The 27,306-nt window shown below is 42.2% G+C and overlaps 1 protein-coding gene across 2 annotated transcripts; it reads right to left on the bottom strand.

Moving 5' to 3' along the window:
* Positions 1-10,841: 10,841 nt before the first annotated feature.
* On the bottom strand, positions 10,842-27,186 carry LOC135555489 (ral guanine nucleotide dissociation stimulator-like 1). 2 transcript variants are annotated; one of them, XM_064987968.1, is made up of 17 exons: positions 26,848-27,186; positions 21,030-21,319; positions 20,302-20,346; positions 20,046-20,215; positions 19,782-19,939; positions 19,437-19,673; positions 19,182-19,285; positions 18,713-18,797; positions 17,767-17,838; positions 16,698-16,784; positions 16,509-16,541; positions 16,033-16,154; positions 15,539-15,628; positions 15,189-15,315; positions 14,462-14,722; positions 13,952-14,066; positions 10,842-13,707 (listed from the first exon to the last, which is right to left on the bottom strand). In XM_064987968.1, the coding sequence occupies exons 1-17, from the start codon at positions 26,869-26,871 to the stop codon at positions 13,568-13,570; spliced, it is 2,160 nt and encodes a 719-aa protein (XP_064844040.1). In that variant the 5' UTR covers positions 26,872-27,186; the 3' UTR covers positions 10,842-13,567. The 2 variants fall into 2 exon arrangements, with proteins under 2 accessions (XP_064844040.1, XP_064844039.1); XM_064987967.1 differs by lacking the exon at positions 26,848-27,186 and adding an exon at positions 26,189-26,749.
* Between the last annotated feature and the right edge of the window lie 120 nt (positions 27,187-27,306).

The raw sequence follows: 27,306 nt of genomic DNA, 5'->3' as shown, positions 1-27,306 counted from the left end.
CTCACACACAGCAAGGATGGAGTGACAAAGCGTGGTGTTTAAAGACACAGAGAGCAGGCAATGGCATAAACATAATCCCAAGGCCGTGCCGAGTTCAACGAGATATCCCGCTTGACCGTAGCTCGCTCGGTCTAAGCACAGCGACCATGAGAAAAGTAGGCCCAAAATGAAGCCTGCACCACAACGTCATTTGATTTTGGTGACAGCGGCGGAACCGTTAGGTTTAGAAGGTCAATTCAAACACAGGATTGTTCCTAAGGTCCTCCCGATCTGTGCAAGCCTAACCTTGACCGTGTGGCATTAATCCTTCACAGTTAAAAGAAGGTGTTTACAGAAGGTGAATTCACCAATTTGTAAGTCGCTCTGGATAAGAGCGTCTGCTAAATGACTTAAATGTAAATGTACATCAAACAGTTTGCATTGACTTCTCTCCCCATAGGAATACATTGCCTGCTCCTCTAAATTCAACCTGAGGCCTATGTGGGTTATGAATTCCTTATGAACCTGTCTTTGATGACAGTCCATCAGGACACTATGAGGTCTACCTGTGTCGATTCTAGGCTTCCTGGACCAACCGGAAGTGCTTAAAATCACCCTAAAAGTGTATATCCATACCCTGCCTGCAATTTGATGGACATAGTGCATTGAACCCTGTGTAAATCAGTCAATTCTTAACGTAAAGACTTAAAACTCAGGATTCTGTAAAATAATACCCCAATGAGGATATGTGTTGACTTATAGCTTCCTGTGCCAACTGGAAGTGCCATAATTGGTGTCTCAGGGGCTGTTTGGAAGGGTTAAAAAAAATCAGATCTGTCCAAAACTTCATATGTGTGATTAGGCAGCCCCCATGAACTGTAAATCAGTCATTTTTCCCATAAAAATTCAAAGGAAAACTAAATCACACAGATACACAACTTGGATGGAGGGACGTATTGGGGTGCGTAGAGACTGACAGTGCCTCCAATAGTTAGCTTTGTTCAAGCTAAAAAAGAATCGTCAGACCTAGAGTTCCGAAACTTTAGAAACCTGTTCTAGACCTCAGGTCGATAGTGCGTGGTGAGTTAGGTGGCTCTAGAAGGTTCTCGGACCAAGAAACAGCCTCGTACATTTGCAATGACTTCAATTCATTTTGACCATTACAAAAATGGCGACATTTAGAAAAGTCTCAGAGACACAAGACTAGGTGCATTGAAACCGGCTCGGCCCATAGAGACGGACCCCAACATTTCTATCCGATAGCTCATTCAAGGACCCCGTAGCAAGTAATTGAAAAAAGTGGATTTTCAGCACCAATTAGGGTTTTACTCGGGCACCGAATGACCTATTGAGCCAAAACTCGGGATTCGGGTTTGCCTCACATAGGCCTACACATAATGTCCGAACTGGACCCGCAGCTAGAACGTAACTATGTGTTTTACGTTTTTATTATGTTTTAAACTAATTGCGCTGTGAATTATGGGCCTGCTCTGACATATGTGATAGTTGGCTTCTAAATGAGTTGGAAAAAGTGGGTTTGGTGTCAATTGATATCACTTTGGTGTCAGAATGACCTCTAATTGACTGATGGACACTGACTTGCTAGTTGACTTTTGTTAATTTGCAATATGTATTAAGCGGAGAGGGACCATCACCAAAATGGCATTCTGAAATCAACACAAAAAATGGCATCACCATAGTGTCCAGACTGTGCCGAGTTCAACGAGACACCCCGCTTGACCGTAGCTCGCTCGGTCTGAGCGCAGCGACCATGAGAAAAGTAGGCCCAAAATGAAGCCTGCACCACAATGTCATTTGATTTTGGGTGACAGCGGCGGAACCGTTAGGTTTAGAAGGACAATTCAAACACAGGACTGTTCCTAAGGTCCTCCCGATCTGTGCAAGCCTAACCTTGACCGTGTGGCATTAACCCTTCACAGTTAAAAGAAGGTGTTTACATAAAAACAGTTTGCATTGACTTATCTCCCCATAGGAATACATTGGCTTCACCTCTACATTCAACCTGAAGCCTATGTGGGTTATGAATTCCTTATGAACCTGTCTTTGATGACAGTCCATCAGACCACTATGAGGTCTACCTGTGTCGATTCTAAGCTTCCTGGAGCAACCGGAAGTGGTTAAATTCACCCAAAAGGTATTTGGATGTACATCACCAGCAAAGGTGAAAATGAATCTGCATTCAACCCTGTGTAGATCAGTCAATTCTCAACGTAAAGACTTAAACCTCAGGATTCTGTAATAGAATACCCCAATGAGGATGTGTATTGAGTTACAGCTTCCTGTGCCAACCGGAAGTGCCATAATTGGTGTCTCAGGGGCTGTTTGGAAGGGTTAAAAAAATCAGATCTGTCCAAAACTTCATATGTGTGATTAGGCAACCCCCATGAACTGTAAATCAGTCATTTTTCCCATAAAAATTCAAAGGAAAACTAAATCACACAGATACACAACTTGGATGGAGGGACGTACTGTGGTGCGTAGAGACTGACACTGCCTCCAATAGTTAGCTTTGTTTGAGCTAAAAAAGAACCGTCAGACCTAGAGTTCCGAAACTTTAGAAACTTGTTCTAGACCTCAGGTCGATAGTGCGTGGTGAGTTAGGTGGCTCTAGAAGGTTCTCGGACCGAGAAACAGCCTCGTACATTTGCAATGACTTCAATTCATTTTGACTATTACAAAAATGGCGACATTTAGAAAAGTCTCAGAGACACAAGACTAGGTGCATTGAAACCGGCTCGGCCCATAGACACGGACCCCAACGTTTCTGTCCGATAGCTCATTCAAGGACCCCATAGCAAGGCATGGAAAAAAGTGGATTTTCAGCACCAATTAGGGTTTTACTCGGACACCAAATGACCTATCGAGCCGAAACTCGGGATTCGGGGTCGCCTCACATAGGACTACACATAAGGTCCGAACTGGACCCGTAGCTAGAACGTAACTATGTGTTTTACGTTTTTATTATGTTTTAAACCAATTGCGCTGTGAATTATGGGCCTGCTCTGACATATGTGATAGTTGGCTTCTAAATGAGTTGGAAAAAGTGGGTTTGGTGTCAATTGGTATCAGTTTGGTGTCAGAATGACATCTAATTGACTGATGGACACTGACTTGCTAGTTGACTTTTGTTAATTTGCAATATGTTTAAGCGGAGAGGGACCATCACCAAAATGGCATTCTGAAATCAACACAAAAAATGGCATCACCATAGTGTCCAGACTGTGCCGAGTCCAACGAGGCGCCCCGCTTGACCGTAGCTCGCTCGGTCTAAGCGCAGCGACCATGAGAAAAATAGGCCCAAAATGAAGCCTGCACCACAATGTCATTTGATTTTGGGTGACATCGGCGGAACCGTTAGGTTTAGAAGGTCAATTCAAACACAGGATTGTTCCTAAGGTCCTCCCGATCTGTGCAAGCCTAACCTTGACCATGTGGCATTAACCCTTCACAGTTAAAAGAAGGTGTTTACATAAAAACAGTTTGCATTGACTTCTCTCCCCATAGGAATACATTGCCTGCTCCTCTAAATTCAACCTGGAGCCTATATGGGTTATGAATGCCTTATGAACCTGTCTTTGGTACCAGTCCATCAGGCCACTATAAGGTCTACCTGTGTCGATTCTAAGCTTCCTGGACCAACCGGAAGTGGTTAAAATCGCCCTAAAAGTGTATACCCATAACCTGCCTGCAGTTTGATAGACATAGTGCATTCAACCCTATGTAAATCAGTCAGTTTTTATGGTAAAGACTTAAAACTCAGGATTCTGTAATAGAATACCCCAATGAGGATGTGTGTTGAGTTATAGCTTCCTGTGCCAACCGGAAGTGCCATAATTGGTGTCTCATGGGCTGTTTGAGGGTTAAAAAAATAAGATCTTTCCAAAACTTCATATATGTGATTAGGCAACCCCCATGAACTGTAAATCAGTCATTTTTCCCATAAAATTTCAAAGAAAAACTAAATCACACACACACACAGCTTGGAAGTAGGGACCCATTGGGGTGCGTAGAGACAAACACTCCCTGCATTAGTTAACCTTGTTGGAACTTTTAAAGAACCGTCAGACCTAGAGTTCCGAAACTTTAGAATCCTGTTCTAGACCTCAGGTCGATAGTGCGTGGTGAGTTACGGAGCTCTAGAAGGTTCTCGGACCAAGAAACAGCCCCGTACATTTGCAATGACTTCAATTCATTTTGACCATTACGAAAATGGCGACATTTAGAAATGTCCCAGAGTCACAAGACTAGGTGCATTGTGACCGTCTCGGCCCACAGAGACAGAACCCAACGTTTCTGTCCGATAGCTCATTCAAGGACCCCGTAGCAAGTAATTGAAAAAAGTGGATTTTCAGCACCAATTAGGGTTTTACTCGGACACCAAATGACCTATCGAGCCGAAACTTGGGATTCGGGGTCGCCTCAGCTAGGCCTACACATAACACAATGGACCCACAGCTAGACCCGCAGCTAGAACGTAACTACGTGTTTTATGTTTTTTTTTATGGTTTGAACCGAAGGCGTTGTGAATTTTGGGCCAGCTCTGAAGTATGTGATACTTGGCTCCTAAACGAGTTGGGAAAAGTGGGTTTGGTGTCAGTTTGTATCAGTTTGGTGTCAGAATGATATCAAATTGACTGATGGACGGTGACTTGCTGGTGACTCTTGTCCATTTGCAATATGTTTAAACGGTGAGGTACCATCACCAAAAGTGACATTCTGAAATCAACCCTAACGAGCGATGGAGAGGTACCAGAATCACTGCCCAGCCATCCCGAGTTCATCGGGCCAGTCAATTTGGCATTCCTGCACGATTTTCAGTGACTTTGCAAAAGTGAGAAAACATTTGCAATATGTTTTAACAGTGAGGTACCATCACCAAAAGTGACATTCTGAAATCAACCCAAACGAGCGATGGAGAGGTACCAGAATCACTGCCCAGCCATCCCGAGTTCATCGGGCCAGTCAATTTGGCATTCCTGCACGATTTTTATAGCATGACAAATTCGTGATGGTGAATGCCCAGTTAACCATATTGCAAATGCACAGTGACTTTGCAAAAGTGAGAAAACATAAACGAATGGACATGATGAAATCAACACCACGAGTGATTGAAAGGAACAACAATCACTGCCCGGCCATCCCGAGTTCATCAGGCCAGTCAATTTTGCATTTCTGCAGGATTTTTGAGCATGTCAAATTTCTTATGACCTTTGGCCCCCACAAAACATATGCCTTATGCACAAGTAAAAAAAAAAAATGATAATAAAATATGACTAAAGTATGTTGATACAGTTCTTATACGTGTGTAATTGACACAAAATTCTAAAGAATTTCGAAAAACGGTCCAGAAAGCACTTTTTTAGGGGTGTGTGAAGTTTATGAAATTTTGCAATTATTGACTTTTGACTTCTGACTTCCTATGAAATCATATTGCAAATGGAGAAAACACATGCAATAATGCGCAAGTAAAAAAAAAAAAAAAATTATGATAATAAAATTGGACAAAAGTATATTCATACAGTTCTTACACCTGTAATTGACAAAAAATGCGAAAGAATTTCGAAAAAAGGGTCCAGAAATAACTTTTTTAAGGGGTGATAAGTTTGACAAAAAATTCATTTTTTCAAAATTTGGCTTTTGGATGTTGACTTGGGGTCCATTTCCTATATGAATATATTTATATATTATATCCTATTATATCCTATATATTGGATATATCCTATATCCTATCTATTGGATTTTTGAAGTGTTACAACTGGCAATTGCCATATGGCATTTGCAAAACATTTTGCATGAATCAACGCCGATTTGGGTGGTATTGTCCATCGTGTACATGGTCTGTACTATGCCAATGGTTTCCCATTCATTTTTGTCCATTTCAGGGGTTATTCCCTTACAGATCTTAGGAACATTATACAAATAACCTTTTAACAGAAAAAGGAGTATCCCATAATTTATAGCATTAGCTATAAATTACTGTTCAGTTTGGTCTCCTAAACCAAAGCTCTCATCTCGTTCTTGGTACCACTTAGGACCCAGAACATGACCTCATCCAATGGCATATATCAAATACACCCCCTCCTGGACAAGCTTACAGAGATACGTGACTGGCACACAGACATTGTGGAGCCACCTAACTGGTTCCCCATTAATCACACTATCCCTTCACATGGTTTAGGAATAGTTTACAGACACATTCACAGATAAGACTAACCCGACCTCTCCCCTCTCTGGGCCCAATTATTTTTTTCCCACATGAGCATGCTTATGAAAATTAATAAAACATCTTATTTATAAATGTTACCTAAAGAATTCTGATTCTGCCACGACATGTACAAAAGGGAGGGGGGGGTCAATGTAAATTGTCCAGTGGTGATTATATTAATTGTTCAGCAGTCTTATGGCTTAGGGGTAGGAGCTGTTGGAGCCTTTTGGTCCTAGACTTGGTGCTCCGGTACCGCTTGCCTTGCAGGTAGCAGAGAAAACAGTCTATAACTTGGGTGACTGGAGTCTGACAATTTTATGGTCTTTCCTCGGAAAACGCCTATTACAGTTGAAGTCGGAAGTTTACATACACCTTAGCCAAATACATTTAAACTCAATCTTTGGAAGTATGCTTGGGGTCATTGTCCATTTGGAAGACCCATTTGCGACCAAGCTTTAACTTCCTGACTGATGTCTTGAGATGTTGCTTCATTATATCCAAATGAATTTCCTACCTCATGATACTATCTATTTTGTGAAGTGTACCAGTCCCTCCTGCAGCAAAGCACCCCCATAACATGATGCTGTCACTCCCGTGCTTCACGGTTGGGATGGTGTTCTTCGGCTTGCAAACCTCCCCCTTTTTCCTCCAAACACAACGATGGTCATTATGGCCAAACAGTTCTATTTTTGTTTCATCAGACCAGAGGACATTTGTCCAGAAAGTACGATCTTTGTCACCATGTGCAGTTGCAACTGTAGTCTGGCTTTTTAATGGCCATTTTGGAGCAGGGGCTTCTTCCTTGCTGAGCGGCCTTTCAGGTTATGTCGATATAGGACTAGTTTTACTGTGGATATAGATACTTTTGTACCCGTTTCCCCCAGAAACTCAGTCTCAACCTTTAAGTCTTTACTGAAGACTCATCTCTTCAGTGGGTCATATGATTGAGTGTAGTCTGGCCCAGGAGTGTGAAGGTGAACGGAAAGGCTCTGGAGCAACGAACCGCCCTTGCTGTCTCTGCCTGGCCGGTTCCCCTCTTTCCACTGGGATTCTCTGCCTCTAACCCTATTGCAGGGGCTGAGTCACTGGCTTACTGGTGCTCTTTCATGCCGTCCCTAGGAGGGGTGCGTCACTTGAGTGGGTTGAGTCACTGATGTGATCTTCCTGTCTGGGTTGGCGCCCCCCCTTGGGTTGTGCCGTGGCAGAGATCTTTGTGGGCTGTGTGATCTTTGTAGGCTTTGTGGGCAATCTTACTGGCAGCAATATCCTTGCCTGTGAAGCCCTTTTTGTGCAAAGCAATGATGACGGCATGCGTTTCCTTGCAGGTAACCATGATTGACAGAGGAAGAACAATGATTCCAAGCACCACCCTCCTTTTGACGCTTCCAGTCTGGTATTCAAACTCAATCAGCATGACAGAGTGATCTCCAGCCTTGTCCTCATCAACACTCACACCTGTGTTAACGAGAGAATCACTGACATGATGTCAGCTGGTCCTTTTGTGGCAGGGCTGAAATGCAGTGGAAATGTTTTTTTGGGATTCAGTTAATTTGCATGGCAAATTACTTTGGACTTTGCAATTCATCTGATCACTCTTCATAACATTCAAATTACTATCATATAAACTGAGGCAGCAGACTTTGTGAAAATTAATATTTGTGTCATTCTCAAAACTTTTGGCCACGACTGTATACCTTCCTGGTGACAGTCCTTCTCGTGGGGATAGTAAAGAAGAACTCCCTAAGAGAATAATGGAGCAGAGATCCTATGTTTGCAATTCCCTTCTTTGCCACCATCTTTCCCCAAGACTGCTTCCTAGTTCTGCTGCTATGACTGCATTTCATCAACAACGCTACTGCCATCCTAAATCACCTGTTATACAAAATAAGTATTGTCAACAGTTGGTAGTAAAGTGCCATGATAAACGAGACGTCCATGTCCTCTCCACTGTCCATACAGCAACCATGTCGACCACAGGGACGGTGGACCACCTGACGGGAGAGAGAAACATCAAACCAGACTGTGTGCTTGACTATAAGCTCAAAATGGCGCAGTGGATAAGGCAGACATGATAAACAGCTTTGTGGAATGCACTCAGAAAACAACCAAGTGGTATAAGATATTTTTCAATTTTTCCAGGGTAGCTTCAAAATACAATAAGCCAATACTTCTGATCCAACTAGCATTGTTTTCCAGAGCTAATAGAATAATGTAGCTAGCTACCTAAGCATTGAGTATAACACCATAAAGGTTATGAAATGAGTAACGTTACATCGTGTGTCCATGGTTATAAGAAATATACACAAAAACATTATGCTACAGTAGAAACGACATAACACAACATGCAGAAAGTATTACAATGTAATATGGTACTTACTTTGATCGAAATGCACACATTTCCAAAGTAATTATTTGTAACAAAAACAACTTTGATTGCGATGCAGGCAACAGACTGAAAATGTGAACACATGTATGCAGGACAGGAGATGAGCAAATGTCTGCAGACTTTTATTTTTTTATTTTTCCCTTTTTCTACCCAATTTCGTGGTATCCAATTGTTGTAGTAGCTACTATCTTGTCTCATTGCTACAACTCCCTTGCGGGCTCGGGAGAGACGAAGGTTGAAAGTCATGCGTCCTCCGATACACAACCCAACCAGCTGTACTGCTTCTTAACACAGCGCGCATCCAACCCGGAAGCCAGCCACACCAATGTGTCGGAGGGCACACCGTGCACCCGGCAACCTTGGCTAGTGCGCACTGCGCCCGGCCTGCCACAGGAGTCGCTGGTGCGTGATGAGACAAGGACATCCCTACCGACCAAGCCCTCCCTAACCCGGACGACGCTAGGCCAATTGTGCGTCGCCCCACGGACCTCCTGGTCGCAGCTGGTTATGACAGAGCCTGGGGGCGAACCCAGGGACTCTGATGGCACAGCTGGCGCTGCAGTACAGCGCCCTTAACCACTGCGCCACCCGGGAGGCCCATGTCTGCAGACTTGAACTGCACAAAAAATTGTGAAGTGTTTGGGGAATTCTGTCCGGGTCAGAAATGTCAACAAAAAGTAATTGGTCCGCAAAAGTAAAAATGACTACTTTTATGTGAATGAATGAGGCGGAACACACCTCAATTCAAACTGTTATTAGAAAATAAAAAACTTGTTAGAAAATAATTTAAAATTGAGCGCGGATTAAATGTACTGTTACGTAACAATCACATTCTGGAATGGAGAGAACATTCTAACATCATGTGCATAAAAAAACTCACGCTGGGGCGATCGTTTGAGATATTTGGAACTCACGCATGAAAGGGTTATTCCTCTATTGACGCTTTGCTTGTTTGATGGTTCGTCTGAGTGCATAGCGGGATTTCTTATAAACGTCTGGATTAGTCTCCCACTCCTTGAAAGCGGCAGCTCTAGCCTTTAGCTCGATGTGGATGTTGCCTGTAATCCATGGCTTCTGGTTGAGATATGTACGTAGACACTGTGGGGACAACATCATCGATGCAATTATTGATTAAACAAATGACTGAGGTGGTGTATTCCTCAATGCCATTGGATGAATCGCAGAACATATTCCAGTCTGCACTAGCAAAACAGTCCTGTAATGTAGCATCCAGCTGTTATTGACAAAAAGATACACACCCCCAACCCCGTTCGTCCAGAGGTAGCGTCTGTTCTGCCGGTGCATGGAAAATCCTGCTAGCTCTATATTGTCCGCATCTTCGTTTAGCCACGTCTCGGTGAAACATAAGATGTTACAGTTTTTAATGTCCCGTTGGTAGGATATTTATCCAGAGGTAATTTATCAGTGATACAGTTGTAAAAGTGTTTTATTAGTATTAATTATTATTATCCATATTTTGTCTCATTCACTTTTTACCTGCACTCTTGGATCCCGGAGCATAACATTTTCATTGTACCCTGCAATTACATCTGCTTCCTTGTACGTGTGACATAACACAATCTAATCAAGAAGCTTTGTTTCCATATCACTATGAAAACCCCAGCAGTGTTGCAGTTATTGGCACACTCAACCAGTGCGCCTTGCACCTACCCTGTTCAAAGGCACTTCAATATTTTGTCTTGCCCATTCGCCATCTCTATGGCACACATACAGGATCCATGACTCAATTGTTTCAAGGCTTAACAATCTATTGTCTCAAGGCTTAAAATTCTTCTTTAACCCATCTCCTCCCCTTCATCTACAATAACAGGTGACATCAATAAGGAATCATAGCTTTCACCTGGATAGTCTATGTAATGGAAAGAGCAGGTGTTCCTAATGTTTTGAACAATCAGGTATATCACTCTAATATGGGTGGGAATACTTTAGAACAGATTTCCCAAATTAAAATCCCTAGGATCTGATTTGCTGGTGTTTGTAGTATTTTATGTCCAACAACTAAAACAAATAACAGTTCATTATTTTTTTTGTTCAGAAAACTTGGGGGGCCAAGTAAAATCACCCGTGGGCCAAATTCATTGCACCAGTTGGGGAACACTGAATTACATCATGAATATAAGTGCCAGTCTTACAGAATGGCATATGTTAGCCTATATATTCAGAGATATGGAAACCAATAATCTTAGAATGATATAAAGGGAAACAGTATAAGAAATGTTGACAAACAGAGAAGGTGTCGATAAACTTTATTTGGAGCACAGAGACAATGAAACTGGGCAGCTCAGTAAAAGTGCAGGCATTTCTGAGATGTCCTGTTGCTTGAATCAATCAGTTTTTTTCATGTTTGCAGGATTTTCACAAAGCATTGTACAAGCCATATATATTTAACACAACGCTATTCATCTCAAAGAGACAACTAAGCAACCTCTGAGAATTCAGTTATGGCAGATTTGTAATATACATTGGATTTAAATCTGGGTTCAAATGACCCATTTGCAAGCGCTGGAGGAAAGGGGTACGTCAATGCTCTGGCAGATGAAAGCGCCTCGAGTTATTTATAGCGCCTAAGTGTTTGAATTTCACAGAATGTTGCATAACCAACTTGGTTCAATCATAGTGGAAAGTTTTAATATATCAAACACTTATTTGCATGATAGTCCTTCTAAACATCTAAATTGAGCTACTGTAGTGTTGTACACTGATATTTAAAAAAACTATTTTGGAAATGCCTATCAATCGGTGATTCATCTGCAAGTTTTAAACAGTCAAGAAACCTGGCATGGTTTAGACTGAAAACTAAACAAAAATATAAATGCAACATGTAAAGCCTTGGTCCCATGATTTCATGAGCTAAAATAAAAGATCACAGAAATGTTTCCATATGCACAAAAAGCTTATTTCACTCAAATGTTGTGCACAAATTAGTTTACATCCCAGTTAGTGAGCATTTTTTCCTTTGCTAAGATAATCCATCCACCTGACAGGCAGGAGCTGATTAAACAGCTCGATCATTACACAGGTACAGCTTGTTGCTGCTGACAATAAAAGGCCAGTCTAAAATGTGCAGTTGTCACACAACACAATGCCACAGATGTTTTGAAGGAATGGGCAATTTGTATGCTGACTGCAGGAATGTCCACCAGAGCTGTTGCCAGAGAACTGCATGTTCATTTCTGTACCGTAAGCTGTTGTTTTAGAGAATTTGACAGTACGGCCAACCGGCCTCAGACCACGTGTCACTATGCCAGTCCAGGACCTCCACATCCAGCTTCTTCATCTGTGGGATCGTCTCAGACCAGCCACCCGGACAGCTGATGAAACTGAAGAGTATTTCGGTCTGTAATAAAACCGCTTTGTGGGGAAAAACTCATTTTGATTGGCTGGGCCTTGCTCCCCAGTGCGTGTGCCAGTCTCCCAAGTGGGTGGTCCTATGCCCTCCCAGGCCCACCGATGTCTGCGCCCCTGCCCAGTCATGTGAAATACATTCATTAGGCCCTAATCTATGGATTTAATTTGACTGATTTCCTTACGTGAACTTTAACTCAGTAAAATTAGTTGAAATTGTTGCGCTTATATTTTCGTTCAGTATACTTTATATTTAATTGACAAGTGCACACAGCCTTGCCTGACGACTCAAACTGAATTATTCCACTGCTCTATCTTTGGTAACAGACTTCAGTCTGAGAGTGCGATCATTGAAGTCGTTTGTGGCGACGTCATAATGAGGGGTGTTGTACAAACCAAGGCATCAGCGGTTGATCATCTCTAACCCATCAGCATATCAAAGCCAATGACTAATTTTCAAAATGCCGATTTACCCACGTGTTCTGGCTCAACCCATTGGTTTCTGGAACCAATCAGACGGTCTAGATTGGATTTTCATTCTAGAAATCATCAGGGAGGTAGGAGAAGGAGAAATTAATGTCCGTTGGCGTCCCATTTGGCCGGAACAAGGAGTTTGGGTAGCTAGGCAACACAGCCATGGAGGCACATCTAATCATCAAGAGCATTATAGGAGAAAAATAGAAAACAATGTAAAAAAAAAATCTAAGTATTAACACCGAAATGCAACACAAAACCATTTAACACACATTATCACCATCATTAAAACTTTGACAGTCTGAGTCCATAAATGTTTGTCAGTGTCCCCTCTACAGCAGCTGACTGTAGCGTATGTGGAATGCTATCCAGCCAGTCAGGGCAGCCCCTCCTTTCACACGCACAGCCCCAATCAGTATCGCCATGACGGCGGGCTGATACCCTGGGGAACATAGTGATCCGGGTGAGAACATTCCCATCCACTGCTCAGGTGGCAGGCCATCTCCTGTGACCTCATTTCCTTTTAAGGCTCATAGGGTGTCTCTCCCTGTTGGGAAACGTCAGTCATGTCTCTCATTAAAACAAATAGGTGACTGGTTTTGCTCAGAGGAGAAGAGACAAGAGGAAACAACTATTACGTGTCTGTATATTGGTGTGTGACTGAGGGAGAGAGTCACTGCTGATGCTGTTCCAATGTGACTCCTTTCCACAAAGTAAAGCACCTCAGGGATTTTTAGTAGGAATGTTGAGTGTTGAATGGTGGAATTCATGTAGAGTTCGCTCCACCAATAAATAAAGGATATTCTGTTCAATGGGTTTCAAAATGTAGCCCCAAATCTGTTGTCTTCAGCCGTATACACACACACACACACACACACACACACACACACACACACACACAACACGTGTATTTTACATGACGTGCCATCATACTATCATCTTCCACCTGTTCCTCTCATGGCACCGACTTGACAACAAACCAAGCAGGGGTCTGTCCATCATGGAACATTTAAACATGATTTTTGTCATAAAATAAAGTTATTAAAAACAAACACTACAACCAGGTAAATGTCTGTACAAAATCCTTTGAACTCAGTCCTGGTTTGCAGTTACTCATCATTGCCATAGAACGGTGTCTACTTTGAATAACGTCCAAGGCTGGAAGTAGCGCACAGAGGTTTCTTTTGACCCAGTGGACACTGGTGCAGAACAAAGTCAAAGTTCGCTGACGTACACATGGCGTAGAAGACGTTAGCTTTGTCCGGAATGAGCAACTCTGAAAAACAGAAGATAATGGGATTGGTATGAGAAAGGAGAATATTACATACAGTATACGTACACTATTAAAAAGTCCTCTTCAATCATTACAGGACAACAATACCTTCAGTAATATTTCTACTATAGGTAGTTAATGCAAAACTATAACAACTCTTTGCTTGACCAACACTGATCTGCATAGTGATGTGGCATCTTTGAGTGGGCATATGTACTGTGTAAGAGCACTGATTGTTTTAGCTCACCTCTTTCCTGGGAGATCAACTGTGTGAGGGTGAAGTCTTGACAGGTCAGGTGCTCCAGGTTGTGTTTTTCCAGGGCCCTCTGGATCACCTGGGCAGTTTTGTCCTGACTAGTCAGCTGAGAAGGACAAGTCAAACAAGCAGTTAATATGCTGAAATGAAGTAGTGAAAGCTTTGGCTGCAAAACCTCCCTTCAACCAACCAGAGTATGTTAAATAACACCCACCCCCCGACTTCGCTGATAACTTCTTTGAGGAAAAATGTACATACTACAACTGTAATATGTGGTTGTCTCACCTAGCTATCTTAAGATGAACGCAATAACTAAGTCGCTCTGGATAAGAGCGTCTGCCAAATAACTAAAATGTAAATGTAACCAACACAGCAGTTCTTATCTTAGATTTCATCATAACCAAATGTACAGAGCTAGAGTATTACACACATGATCCCTTTTACATGTCCGTAACAGGACCCCAAGATAATCCCAACCGCCAGATCCCAGCCCAAGCTCACCAGGATGCTCTTGTACATGTTGCCGTTGCCAGCCTCCACACTGACCCTCACTATACAGGAGTCAGCCACCTGTCTGTTGTAGAGGGGGAGGGAGGTCATGGACACAGAGCGCTTGTGATGAGAGGCCAGCATGGGTTTAGGGTGGGCAGCCACTGGAGCAGAGAGGTCAGGCTGAGAACTGGAGGAACAACTGGAAGGAGTGGAGCCATCCGGGGAGGAGGGTAAGGCCTCCGCCACATTTTGACAGGAGCTGGACAGAGACTGGGACAAGGTAGAGAGACCGTACATGCATGAGTACCTATGGAAATAATTAATTAGTCTTTCAGTTTGTCTGTCTGAGACATTGACCTCAGCACATTTGTGGACAACTGAAGTATTGAGCCATGCTTCACCAGCGAGGCATGTGCTAAGCAAACACCACTCCTGCTTGGCTTCAAGGACCTGGTCAATTGACATTCCAGTTCTCAAGGACATCAGTTTCGATGAGATGTCAATGGGGATCACTGTTATGAATGGGAGGTTTTATAAAAAGACACATAATGGCAATTACTTTTGAATTGCTTCATGGTGTAACTACTGGTATTAGTAAAGTGTAACTAGAGGATGTTTTGTAGAACAGTGTGTTCTATTAAAACATTTGAAACAGCTTTAACCAGGGTGTGCAATGACTGACAGAAAGAGAGAGAGAGTCAGAGGCATGTCTAAAGGGGATCGGCGAGAGCTGTACCTGCAGTCTGAGTGTGGAGGGAGGGGTGGAGAGATCCTCTATCTCAGAGCCACTGGACCCTGAAGACGACACACTGATCTCGTCTGCATGGGTTTTCCCGCTGGATCCCTCACTCACTTTCAGGAGTCTGCAAATACACACAGTTAGAACTTTCCACTAAATTAACAAATATGGTCAACGTTCACTAGTAAAACCTTAAATACTGCATTTTGTCATTGTTCTTTTACAGTTCTTGTTTATTTGCAACAATGTTACAATAGTTGTATATGTTAGAGATGGGGTGAATACTACTGTCTTGAGTAGAATTAACAAGATGGCAACTGCTGTTAAGAGAAGTGTTCAGTACTCACGAGGACAGTTTCTTGCTGAGCAAACGGTGGCTCCAGGCGCTTGGGGAGCAGAGGTCTATTGGAGGCTCCAGGTTTCTGGACAGTTCATAGCTGTGGCAGAACACAGAAAACACTTATGAGCCCCGAATCCAGGGTGGACTTGTCTAAATGTATACAGCCTTTTGTTCCTGCCCTGCACTAACACATCTGATTCTAAAAGCCTGAACACACTGCAGCCCTGTGTCAACCCCATCTCTAGATGGGTTTTCTATTCATTTTCATTAACAGGCAAAACCAGGGTAGGGATTATAGGAATTGTGTTTTACATGTCATTTGAGTAGTACATTTGGGTATACAGTATATTAGAAAGAGACAATTCAGGTTGTATAAAGGGTTTATTGGCTATAAGGGGCATAATTTTAAGACATTATTAGGCCCCATCAATCCTACAAAGCTCACCAGCTCTTTATCTCCTCACTGATCTACAATAAAACCAGTGGGGGACAGGTTCTCACCTCCCCTGGTCAGTGAGCAGCTTCTGGCCCTGCAACCAGGCAGTGATCCTGGTGTGATGGGGCAGGTGGTACTGAGAGCAAGAGGCTTGGAGCTGCCGGATCTGAGAGAGAATCTCAAACTCCTGCAGAGAGAGAGAGGGAGATCATGAGCCCATGTCAGCTGTGTGGTTGTTATGTAACGTGTCCTGAACTAGTAACACCTGACAACACTTTTAACAGTCATGGGGCTCCAGTAAAGGCTAGGAGATAGTAATTTAGAGCAGTAAGCAAACATCCTTAAGCATAAAGGTGTGCACTTTTCCCTTCGCCATGTGAAAGTACCACTAAAATGTGGTGGTGTGTGTACCACCAATTCAATGCATGTCATATAACAAGGGTGAAATATTTATTGGACATGTTCGTACTGCATCTTTTGCTTTCTTTACATAAATTCCCTACAGGTTTAGAGATCGAAGACAAAAACAGCAACAACTTACCCTCCTCCTCTTTTCAAAGTTTATGAGGTCCCCCTGTCAAAAATAGCACAACATGCTATTATACTTGACAATATGGAAGATTTATTATCAATATTAAACATTAAGATAGCAATCCACTAAAGTAAATATAGAGTTAACTTAAAGTAGCTGCCATAACTGAGACGTCTGTTTCAGTGGCTGTTTGCTTACCTCCACAGTATCTGGTAGAGCAGTGTCCAGCATTGTGAGGATAGTCAGGTATGTGCCCAGGTAAGGAACCACCCCACTGGAGGTGCTCTGAGGAGACAACAGTACAGAGACAGCATGTCAGCAGAGGATTCTAGTAACACAGCTTTAGAGAATGTGCATATGATGCTAGAAAAGGTATTGGTCTATGATTACTGTCCTTTCATAGCCCAGTAATCTGTGGCCATTTGAAACATCAGTGGCTAAGGATAGGATGGCTTCCTCTTGCCAAACATGACACTCTCGGTCTTTGAATAGATTTCTCCTAGATTTTTCCTCGTGGGTTAAAAGCTGATTGGGATAAGGCGCTACATGTGACTTCAAGAAGCAGAAACTGCCACTGCAAAATACTGAGTAGACAGTACTAGGATGCTTCCTCCCCTTCCACCCCCCGTAATAGCTTATAATAAATGTAAATGTATTTTTTTTTAACTTTCAGATACACAGAATTCTGCTATCATTTCTATTTTATACCCCCCTTTTTCGTGATATCCAATTGCGATCTTGTCTCATCGCTGCAACTCCCCAATGGGCTTGGGAGAGGCGAAGGTCGATTAAAGCGTCCCCCCCCCCCCCCCAAGCCGCGCTTCTTAACCCCTGCTCAACCTGGAAGCCAGCTGTTCCAATGTGCCGGAGGAAACACCGTTCAACTGACGACCAGAGTCCGCTTGCAGTTGCCCGGCCCGCCACAAGGAGTTGCTAGAGTGCGATGAGCCAAGTAAAGCCCCCCCCAGCCAAACCCTCCCCTAACCCGGACAATGCTGGGCCAATTGTGCACCGCCTTATGGGACACAGCCTGGGAACAAACCCCATGCTGTAGTGAAGCTGTAACACTGCGATGCAGTGCCTTAGACCACCTCGCCACTTGGGAGGCCTCTGCTATCATTTCTGTCCGTTTAATGTTGCATGGAAAGAAGTGAAAGCTAAACTCAAACGTATTGACCCCCACTATATATAGATAGATATACATCTCATGTCTACATATCATGTCTGCAATGTCTCTTACTCAATCGCTCTCTGAAGTATTGCTTACCATCTGTCTGGCAATAGGACATTGCTTGAATATCTTGGGAGAAATGTTATCCATGGCTGTTTGGCTTCCATCCTGAAACGGGGTCAGATAGAAGCTAAATTCAGTCTGCATTTATGGCCTTCCATTGTCAACCTGTCCACTAATCTGCAATGACCTACAGCATATGCAAAGAGTCAGTCAAATATGTTCTAGGTCAGAACTTACTTTACCAGCTTATAGGGTCAACACCACATTGGTTGTTCTTAGAATAGACCCTCACACACACACATTATGTAAACAATATATTGAGCTTTTAAAATCCATGCAAACATGTGAACAAAAGCAGTTTTGTGCTAAGGAGCATTTTGATAAGAACATGTGTCAAAAGCACAAATCCTGTGAGGCTGTTAATGCAGACACAGGGAGCAACTGAAACTATTTTTCTGGAACAGTTCAATTGAACAAGGGGTGGACCAATACAGTAAAATTAAATAAAGACGTGAGGCAAATGAAGGTGTTTCTCAAGGATCTGCTGGGGAAATTGTCATTAGTGTAGTGTTTGTTGACAATGATGCTAATATTAGCATGTTATTTGGAAATTCTGGACAATATGTAGAATTTTACTTTAGAGCCTGCTCACTGTAACCAGACCTAGTGAAGATTTGAGACAAACACCCAGAGGCGACAGAAAAATAGAACATCCTCTATTTTGCTTTGGGACAATGGCTTACTATTAACACATTGTAAGGCAATTTCACTAAACATTAACTTGACAGAAAGATGGGTTTTAATAAGTTGTAAAAGTAGAATATCAAGGTGCTTGAAGATGTAAGTAAAGGTCAACTGCTCTCAAAACAATAAAACACTCCATATTGTAAGTATTTCAACCGTGTCATATCGTCTGCATTACATTTGTGCAGAGACTCAAGTAAAGAAAAATGAAGTCAAATCAATTTCCTTAAGGTACCCCCACAATGATCTCTCTGTTGCTCAACACACAGTTCTCATCAGGGAAGGTTTCACAGAGGTTATCAAAGATGGCCACGCTGTCCCTGAAGAAGAACAAACCAATTAAATCAATCCAAAAATAACACTCAGACAAGACACCACCAGCAACTTCATTACAAAAGATATCATTGAAGCTTCAAAAGGATTTAGAGTTGGTAAGGCATGGCATGTTGACCTAAAATTATTGTTAAACTATTCTTGACTGACTCAATAAAAATTGCTTATTGCATAGTTCTGGCATGAAGTACAATCTAAGGTTAGTTGAATAATATAGGTCAATTACTAGTAAATCATTTCCTTACTAAGCCTTACATTCTCAGAGGATAAGGACACCCTTGTTATTTTTCTTTGACATATTCAGTCAATGTTATTGGCCCTCTAGCTTCATGACTCAACTAACCCTTCCAGTATGACCAGACAGTCCGTACCTACACACAGCAGCCCACGTCTTCCTCAGTCTGTAGACAGCATTGGACTGAAGGGCAGACAGGATGGCCCTCAAAGAGGAGAAATTCTTCAGCTGCCGACACTCCTGTTTCAGAAAACAGTCACAAGTTAGAGACTGACTTAGAACTTACTAAATGCACTGAGAACCAGGATGCAGGTTAACGTTGTGTAAAAAGGATGCACTTGGATTTGAAATTGTATCCCTCAAATGGTCCAAGTCCCTAGATGTGTCTGACCTGTCCTACTCTGATCCACTTCTCAATGACGCAGGCCCTCTGAGCAGGGCTGGAGGCCCTGAGGACAGAAGTGGGGCTGGAGGTGGGCTGGCAGAGCAGGGAGGTGATGACTCGGTTGGTGACTGCATTAAACTGGGCAATGGTGGCGCTAACGGTAGCAGACAGGTTCTCCTTCTTATCTCTCTGGGACCACACACAGCCTAGACACTGGTAGGGAACTACCTTCCTAAACAGCCCCTGAGAGATGCACAGATAAGGAAGGTAAAATGGAAAAAGAGTGTTAGCGATCCACTTCTGAGGACGCATATTAAGAGTCAGAAATTATCTGCCATGATTGATACTTACAGCGTCCAGTCGGGTGAGCTGTTCTGCAATGCCTGTGACTGAGAAGTCCATGATGTCACCCTGATCCAGTGGGCTGTCCCATTCTAGGCCTTCCTCCCCTGAGCTCTCGTCTTCCTGATTAACCTCAGCCTGGGCAGAATGGCCACCAGTATCCATTTCTATTAAAGGAGAGAGGAATGACAGAAGGGGTTCAACAATGGTATAAAAATCAAAGGCAATTCACAGAAACGGTTAGGAAAAACAAGTAAATTGAGAATCCTGTACCTTCTCTCTGGAACTTATTAAGCAGAGTTTCAGAGCACTGGGACAGTGAACAGAAGGAGGATAGGCAGTGCAGGTGGTCCAACAGCAGCCTTAGGGAGGGGTACTGAGGAGTATCCCGGAAGTCCTCACTGTACTCCTCCAACCAAGTCTGGATCAGGGGCAACAGACGCCTGAGGAGAAAACGTGATGAAACAATGTCTTCCCTGTTTCAGAGTCAAGGAAATAAATGTGATCAAGGGAAAAGCAGCCAGCTCACCTCCTGTGACATTCACTGTTGTACACATCTGAAGCCCCATTGTCCCTGTGAGAACAATTAGGAAGAGTGTCAGACTCATCTAAACCGTGACTGGACCACTGTCCTGTTGGTCACATTCTTCTTCAGACTGTTTTTCTTTGGTCTGTCTCTATGCTCTGTTGTTATCCTGACACTGACCTCACTCCAAACTCAGTGAATAAATGTTGTTGTTGTAAAACCTGTAATGGCTTACTACCTGCTGGGTGCTTATTATCATTACATCAAAGATGCTGAGATAGTTTTTTCTTTCTTGCTTCCCTCACAAAATGACTATCTGACGAAACTAAGTGACCACACACAGCGAGAGGTGTTGTTCAAAAACAGCCACTCTCGACATACCCTCTCATCTGTGTCCAACATAACATTCTGAATCTAATTTGGCTAATCTTATTTGTTACTGTGATAACTCGGAATGTGTGAGAGAATGTCTGAATGTGTGAATGTGTGAGAGAAGGCAAAAGAAGAGGGAGATACATTATTAGGTCATTTCACCAAACATTCATTTGATAGAAGATGGTAAAACTACACCGTCAAGGTGTTTTCAAACTACAGAGATCAAACAACTTGCTCACATCATTTTATACTGTCTAATTTTAACAGTGAAACAGCTTCTGCATTATGCTCTGAGACAATGGTCAGGTGAAACATGATAGTAGTTATGAGTACTGTAACTTAATGACATGGCCCACCTCTGGAAGAGCAGCTCAATGAGTGCACTGGTAGTGGTGAACGTCTGGTAGGTGGACAGAAAGATCCGTCTGTAGTCGGGCTCCTGGCAGCAGGGGTCCAGGAGGTGGCTAACTAGCCGGTTCAGGGTGGCTGCCTTCAGCCTGCGCACCTTGCAGGTGCGGTACTGGACGAAGGCAACGCATGGCCGGGCCTCGGTGGGGCTGGCTGGTATCTGGACGGGCTCCCGACGCAGGGTGATTCCATACAACGCCCCCTCCTCAAACTCCTCACCCCACTCCTGCACTGGGTTCTGGGTGGGAAGGAGGAACTCACACAATAAGATGGGGAGACATGTAGACCACTGACAGGACAGATCCTAAAGACCATAATGATCAACTGTGAGACCAGATTGATGTTTATGGTCCATCGCAGTAAGCCTATTCAGAGGCACCTGGGAGGTCTGTGATACAGGGAGTGCTTTGGGTTTATCAGTTATTCAGCTGACAGGTGAAAAGACAAACTCATGTTTACATCTGTACACACACTATCACAGATTCTTCTCAGGATATTCACACGTTGGTTTAGCAAAGCTAGATTTAGATGAGATTTCTTCGCTTTAAAAAAGTTTAATTCAAATATCTTAGAAACACTGTACTGTTTACATTAGAGAAAACACTGAGCAGAAATTGAAATATGAATTCAATCACTTTGACAGCATCCCTTTTTCCCACATACATGTTTGCTGATGGAAGAAGTGCTCAGCAAGTGAGTTTTTGGACATGAATGGCAAAACATTCAGGAGATAGAGGTGCTCAAAGTTTCCCCATGTTGCATACCCCGCCATACCATCAGACATCCATGTCTTAATCATTGGAAAAGATACATGGTTAAACAGGATTGTCAAACTCATTAATAATATCTTGAATACAAGTTATGATTATTTTTAACCTTTAACGTAAATAATAATCCACCCTGTATTTAAGAGCATGTTATGTCTCAACTGATGGCGGGCACAACACAACCTCAGATTATGTCAAATAGGGTCAAAGCTACAACATGTGCCAATTTGAACAAATATATTATTTTATGTTTAAGGTTAAATATTTTCCTGTGATGAAGACATGGTTGTCTCATGGTATGGTATGCAAAATATGCCAACTTTAAGCACCTTTCTCTGTTTTAGCATTCAGATCCAAAAAGTCACTTTGAGCACTTCTACAGTGGGCAAATATGTATGGAAAGTTTTGTTCAAATCAAAAGGGGTGCTGTCAAAAAGTGACTGAATTCAAATGGAATTACCCAATCACAACATTTCATACAATAGTCTGCATATTTAGCAGGACAAGGAACATACAGTGCCTTGCGAAAGTATTCGGCCCCCTTGAACTTTGTGACCTTTTGCCACATTTCAGGCTTCAAACATAAAGATATAAAACTGTATTTTTTTGTGAAGAATCAACAACAAGTGGGACACAATCATGAAGTGGAACGACATTTATTGGATATTTCAAACTTTTTTAACAAATCAAAAACTGAAAAATTGGGCGTGCAAAATTATTCAGCCCCTTTACTTTCAGTGCAGCAAACTCTCTCCAGAAGTTCAGTGAGGATCTCTGAATGATCCAATGTTGACCTAAATGACTAATGATGATAAATACAATCCACCTGTGTGTAATCAAGTCACCGTATAAATGCACCTGCACTGTGATAGTCTCAAAGGTCCGTTAAAAGCGCAGAGAGCATCATGAAGAACAAGGAACACACCAGGCAGGTCCGAGATACTGTTGTGAAGATGTTTAAAGCCGGATTTGGATACAAAAAGATTTCCCAAGCTTTAAACATCCCAAGGAGCACTGTGCAAGCGATAATATTGAAATGGAAGGAGTATCAGACCACTGCAAATCTACCAAGACCTGGCCGTTCCTCTAAACTTTCAGCTCATACAAGGAGAAGACTGATCAGAGATGCAGCCAAGAGGCCCATGATCACTCTGGATGAACTGCAGAGATCTACAGCTGAGGTGGGAGACTCTGTCCATAGGACAACAATCAGTCGTATATTGCACAAATCTGGCCTTTATGGAAGAGTGGCAAGAAGAAAGCCATTTCTTAAAGATATTCATAAAAAGTGTCGTTTAAAGTTTGCCACAAGCCACCTGGGAGACACACCAAACATGTGGAAGAAGGTGCTCTGGTCAGATGAAACCAAAATTGAACTTTTTGGCAACAATGCAAAACGTTATGTTTGGCGTAAAAGCAACACAGCTCATCACCCTGAACACACCATCCCCACTGTCAAACATGGTGGTGGCAGCATCATGGTTTGGGCCTGCTTTTCTTCAGCAGGGACAGGGAAGATGGTTAAAATTGATGGGAAGATGGATGGAGCCAAATACAGGACCATTCTGGAAGAAAACCTGATGGAGTCTGCAAAAGACCTGAGACTGGGACGGAGATTTGTCTTCCAACAAGACAATGATCCAAAACATAAAGCAAAATCTACAATGGAATGGTTCAAAAATAAACATATCCAGGTGTTAGAATGGCCAAGTCAAAGTCCAGACCTGAATCCAATCGAGAATCTGTGGAAAGAACTGAAAACTGCTGTTCACAAATGCTCTCCATCCAACCTCACTGAGCTCGAGCTGTTTTGCAAGGAGGAATGGGAAAAAATGTCAGTCTCTCGATGTGCAAAACTGATAGAGACATACCCCAAGCGACTTACAGCTGTAATCGCAGCAAAAGGTGGCGCTACAAAGTATTAACTTAATTAAGGGGCCTGAATAATTTTGCACGCCCAATTTCAGTTTTTGATTTGTTAAAGTTTGAAATATGCAATAAATGTCGTTCCACTTCATGACTTCCACTTGTTGATTCTTCACAAAAAAAATACAGTTTTATATCTTTATGTTTGAAGCCTGAAATGTGGCAAAAGGTCGCAAAGTTCAAGGGGGCCGAATACTTTCGCAAGGCACTGTAACTCTAATGTATTCCAAAGAACAACATGAAAAGGTACACAGCTTGCCTATTGAGGACAAGAGCAATGTGGTACAAAGAGACAGCACCTGGGTCAAATAATTAAAACGACATGATCAAAGAAACTGTAAATAAATCAGCATAATCGCCTTTAAAATATGCAACCTATTAAATCTACAGTGGCAAGAATAAGTACGTAAACCCTTTGGAATTACCTGGCTTACCTAAATTGGTTAACCAGACTGTTTGTCTATTGTTGTGACCTAGATGAAGATCAGATCAAATGTTATGACCAATTTATGCAGAAACCCAGGTATTTCCAAAAAGTTCACATACTTTGTCTTGCCACTGTATCCCTCCACCCACTCCCCCAACTAAGTCCTCCATACAAGCCTGTCGCTAGCCCCCAATCAATCTCTCTGTTCTAATACACGCCCCTCATATCTGTCCACCACTTTCTGATATAATTTAGGCTTTCCCCCCTATGTCCCTGTCAAAACTAAACAGTCTGGTTTTAACATTGGCACTTATATTATCCATGTATGAGCAGAGCAAATCAGAGAATTTTAAGTCATATGCCATCTGACAGACATGCAGATGTGTATAGTGGGCAGAGCACTCAAGGCACATTATAATCATTACCCAGCTCCTAAATTATAGAGGGTTACGGAGGTTCAAGGCAGGCAGACGTGTGTCACAATCTAATTATACACACTTGATAAAAGACCAGGCCAAGAAAGAGAGACACTATTATCTGTGTCGTGAGGGGGACAATGGTGTGATATTGGTCTTTATGGAATACTGCATTACATTATCTGTAGGCCTTATTATTCTAACAGCTTTTTTGTTAGTAGAGTATTTGTCTTAAAATAGTTCATTTTCTTTTTGTAAAGTAAGAAAATGTGGTGTTTTGTTTATAAATTTACATTTGTGAATATGACATTTGGCCAAAAGAATAATGAAATTACATATGTTTCAAGCCTATTTCTATCGTAGGTAAAGAATCCAAGCAGTACATCTCTCCACAATAGTGTGAAATCTTCATAAATGTGTTCAATTATAAATCTACTGATGTCTTGCCACAGTTTTCTTACATGAATACAATGCCAAAAAAGATGCAACACTGTTTGAGTGGTCATCACAAAAGGAGCAATTTGAGTTGATGTTTTCCTTAAACTTCTTCATATAGTGGTTAGCAGGACAATATACACTTCCTCCCCAGTTATGCTTACACACAGGTTAACCGAGAACGCTAGATAGCAAATTAGCACAGGTGGCAGCCTATGTCTTCCGTAAACATGCGATGTAACATGGAGATATGGCCGTGTAGGAACACTAAAAGGTCGGTAGTAATTTAATTCTCGCCGATATGAAACATGATCCTTGTTTCCAATACCATACCGCAAGCGATGCGTTTTAACGTTTAGAACGAGTGTCGGGGGTCTTTAACAAAACTGCCCCGACCAGAAAATACTATTGTCAATAGTTGCTAAAGCAGTTAACATTATGATATCACCATGTATTGTTGGAAACCAGCTATAGGTCTAATACTCGTTTTTCCATTCAGGCAGTTTTATCTAATTAATAAATAGACCATGAGGCTAAAATATTGTAACGACCCTGGGTTTATAAATGCGGATATCGACTCTGCCGCAGGAGCATGCTTTTGCGGAACAGTCGATAGCGCGCTGGACTAGGTGGGCTAGGTCAAGGGTTCGAGACCTGTTCCCTGCCTGTTTCATTACAATATGCACCATCTGTCGTCACAGGACAATGATGCAAATAAAAGTCTCACTGACAGACATTCATACACTAAATACAAGGATATACTGAAGATGCATGGGCAATATGTTGCAGTCTTATTCATTAGCTTATTCATAGACGCCTTCTGGCCAGGGAAGTTTTGTTAAGAACCCAGACGTTCGCTCTAAATGTTAACACGAAGGATACATACTGACAAGTGGAGGCTGGTGTGAAGAGCTATAGGATGACAGGCTCATTGTAATGGTTGGAATGGAACAAATTCAATCGTGTGGTTTCCATATGTTTGATCCAATTCAATGAATTCCATTCCAGCCTTTACAATGAGCCAGTCCTCTTATTGCTCCGCCGATAAGGACCGTTGTCTTCTCGGGTATATATATTTCATATCAGCAAGAAATACGTTTTTGTTGTTGTTTAAAAAAAAACATACTACTACCCACCTTTATGGGGTTAGGGTTCCCACGCAAACATATTTCCATGTTACAGCGGACAGACAGAAGACAAAGTCCACTGCCTACGCTCATTAACTGCTTCTCCAAACACCTGTGTGCAAACAGAAGACTGATGCCACAAAGTGCTGTCACTGAAAAATACTGTCTGCTGCAACTGTGTTAAAACCGGTTTAAACCGTGTACAGTAAAGTGTAGCCAATATTTTGCACTTGTGGAATGATATTGGATGTGACATGAAAGAGTGCTTTATGTTCCTAAAAAGCATACCGCAATTGTGAATCGATTCACGTTTAGATGGAGTATTTGGCTGCCATAACCAATTCACCTCGAAATAGAACATCCAAGGTCCTTAGATTATACGGAGTAACGTTAGGCTCATTTAGTCCATTATTGGGCTATAGCTACACATGACTATAACCCTATGACAAGACAGCACTGACTGATTTATGACCAACAGGTGTAAGGAGAGAAATTAGGCTATTAACCGCATTTGACTCCGTTCAAAACAGTGCATAACCTATAATTCAAAAAGCCTACATTACATTATAGTTCTGAAAATACAGTAACACTAATAAGATAGTTATCATTTCTAAATTAAACGCATGTCGTACAACTACAAAATTCTTATGCATATCATTGGGAATTACCATTGATATCTCCCATTTTCCCATCTCGTCAGTCACCGCAGAACGTTTATGGTGTGATAACTTCCATCTTGTTCAAACTAAGTGTTGAAGCTGAAAATACACATCCACTTCGAAGGAGTTGAAGTTTACGGCTGCATGGTGATATTAATAAATATTTTACGAAATGTATTTCTTTAAACTACATATTTAAAATATATATCATGTATTTTTATTTTTTTATCTGCGTACTATTCGTCACATTTTGCGGCCGCATACAAGTAACACGCAATCACTTGTCAAGCTCTTCCCATAGCTACCGAATGCCTCTATCGCTAAATTCTTCAAAGCGAAGCTTGGCGTTTGTGCTTGAATCTCCCAGCTTTTATGCAGTGGGTGGCGGCTATGGGAAGAACAGGCTTTTCATTTGAGGGCGGTCTTGATGAAAGGGGTGTACTCTCTGGTCTACTCTTCTGTAAGTAT

This window comes from Oncorhynchus masou, chromosome 15 (assembly GCF_036934945.1).
Source record: "Oncorhynchus masou masou isolate Uvic2021 chromosome 15, UVic_Omas_1.1, whole genome shotgun sequence".
NCBI lineage: Eukaryota > Metazoa > Chordata > Actinopteri > Salmoniformes > Salmonidae > Oncorhynchus > Oncorhynchus masou.
Note: the sequence above shows the minus strand (reverse complement) of the source record. Positions and strands in the feature narration are given on the sequence as shown.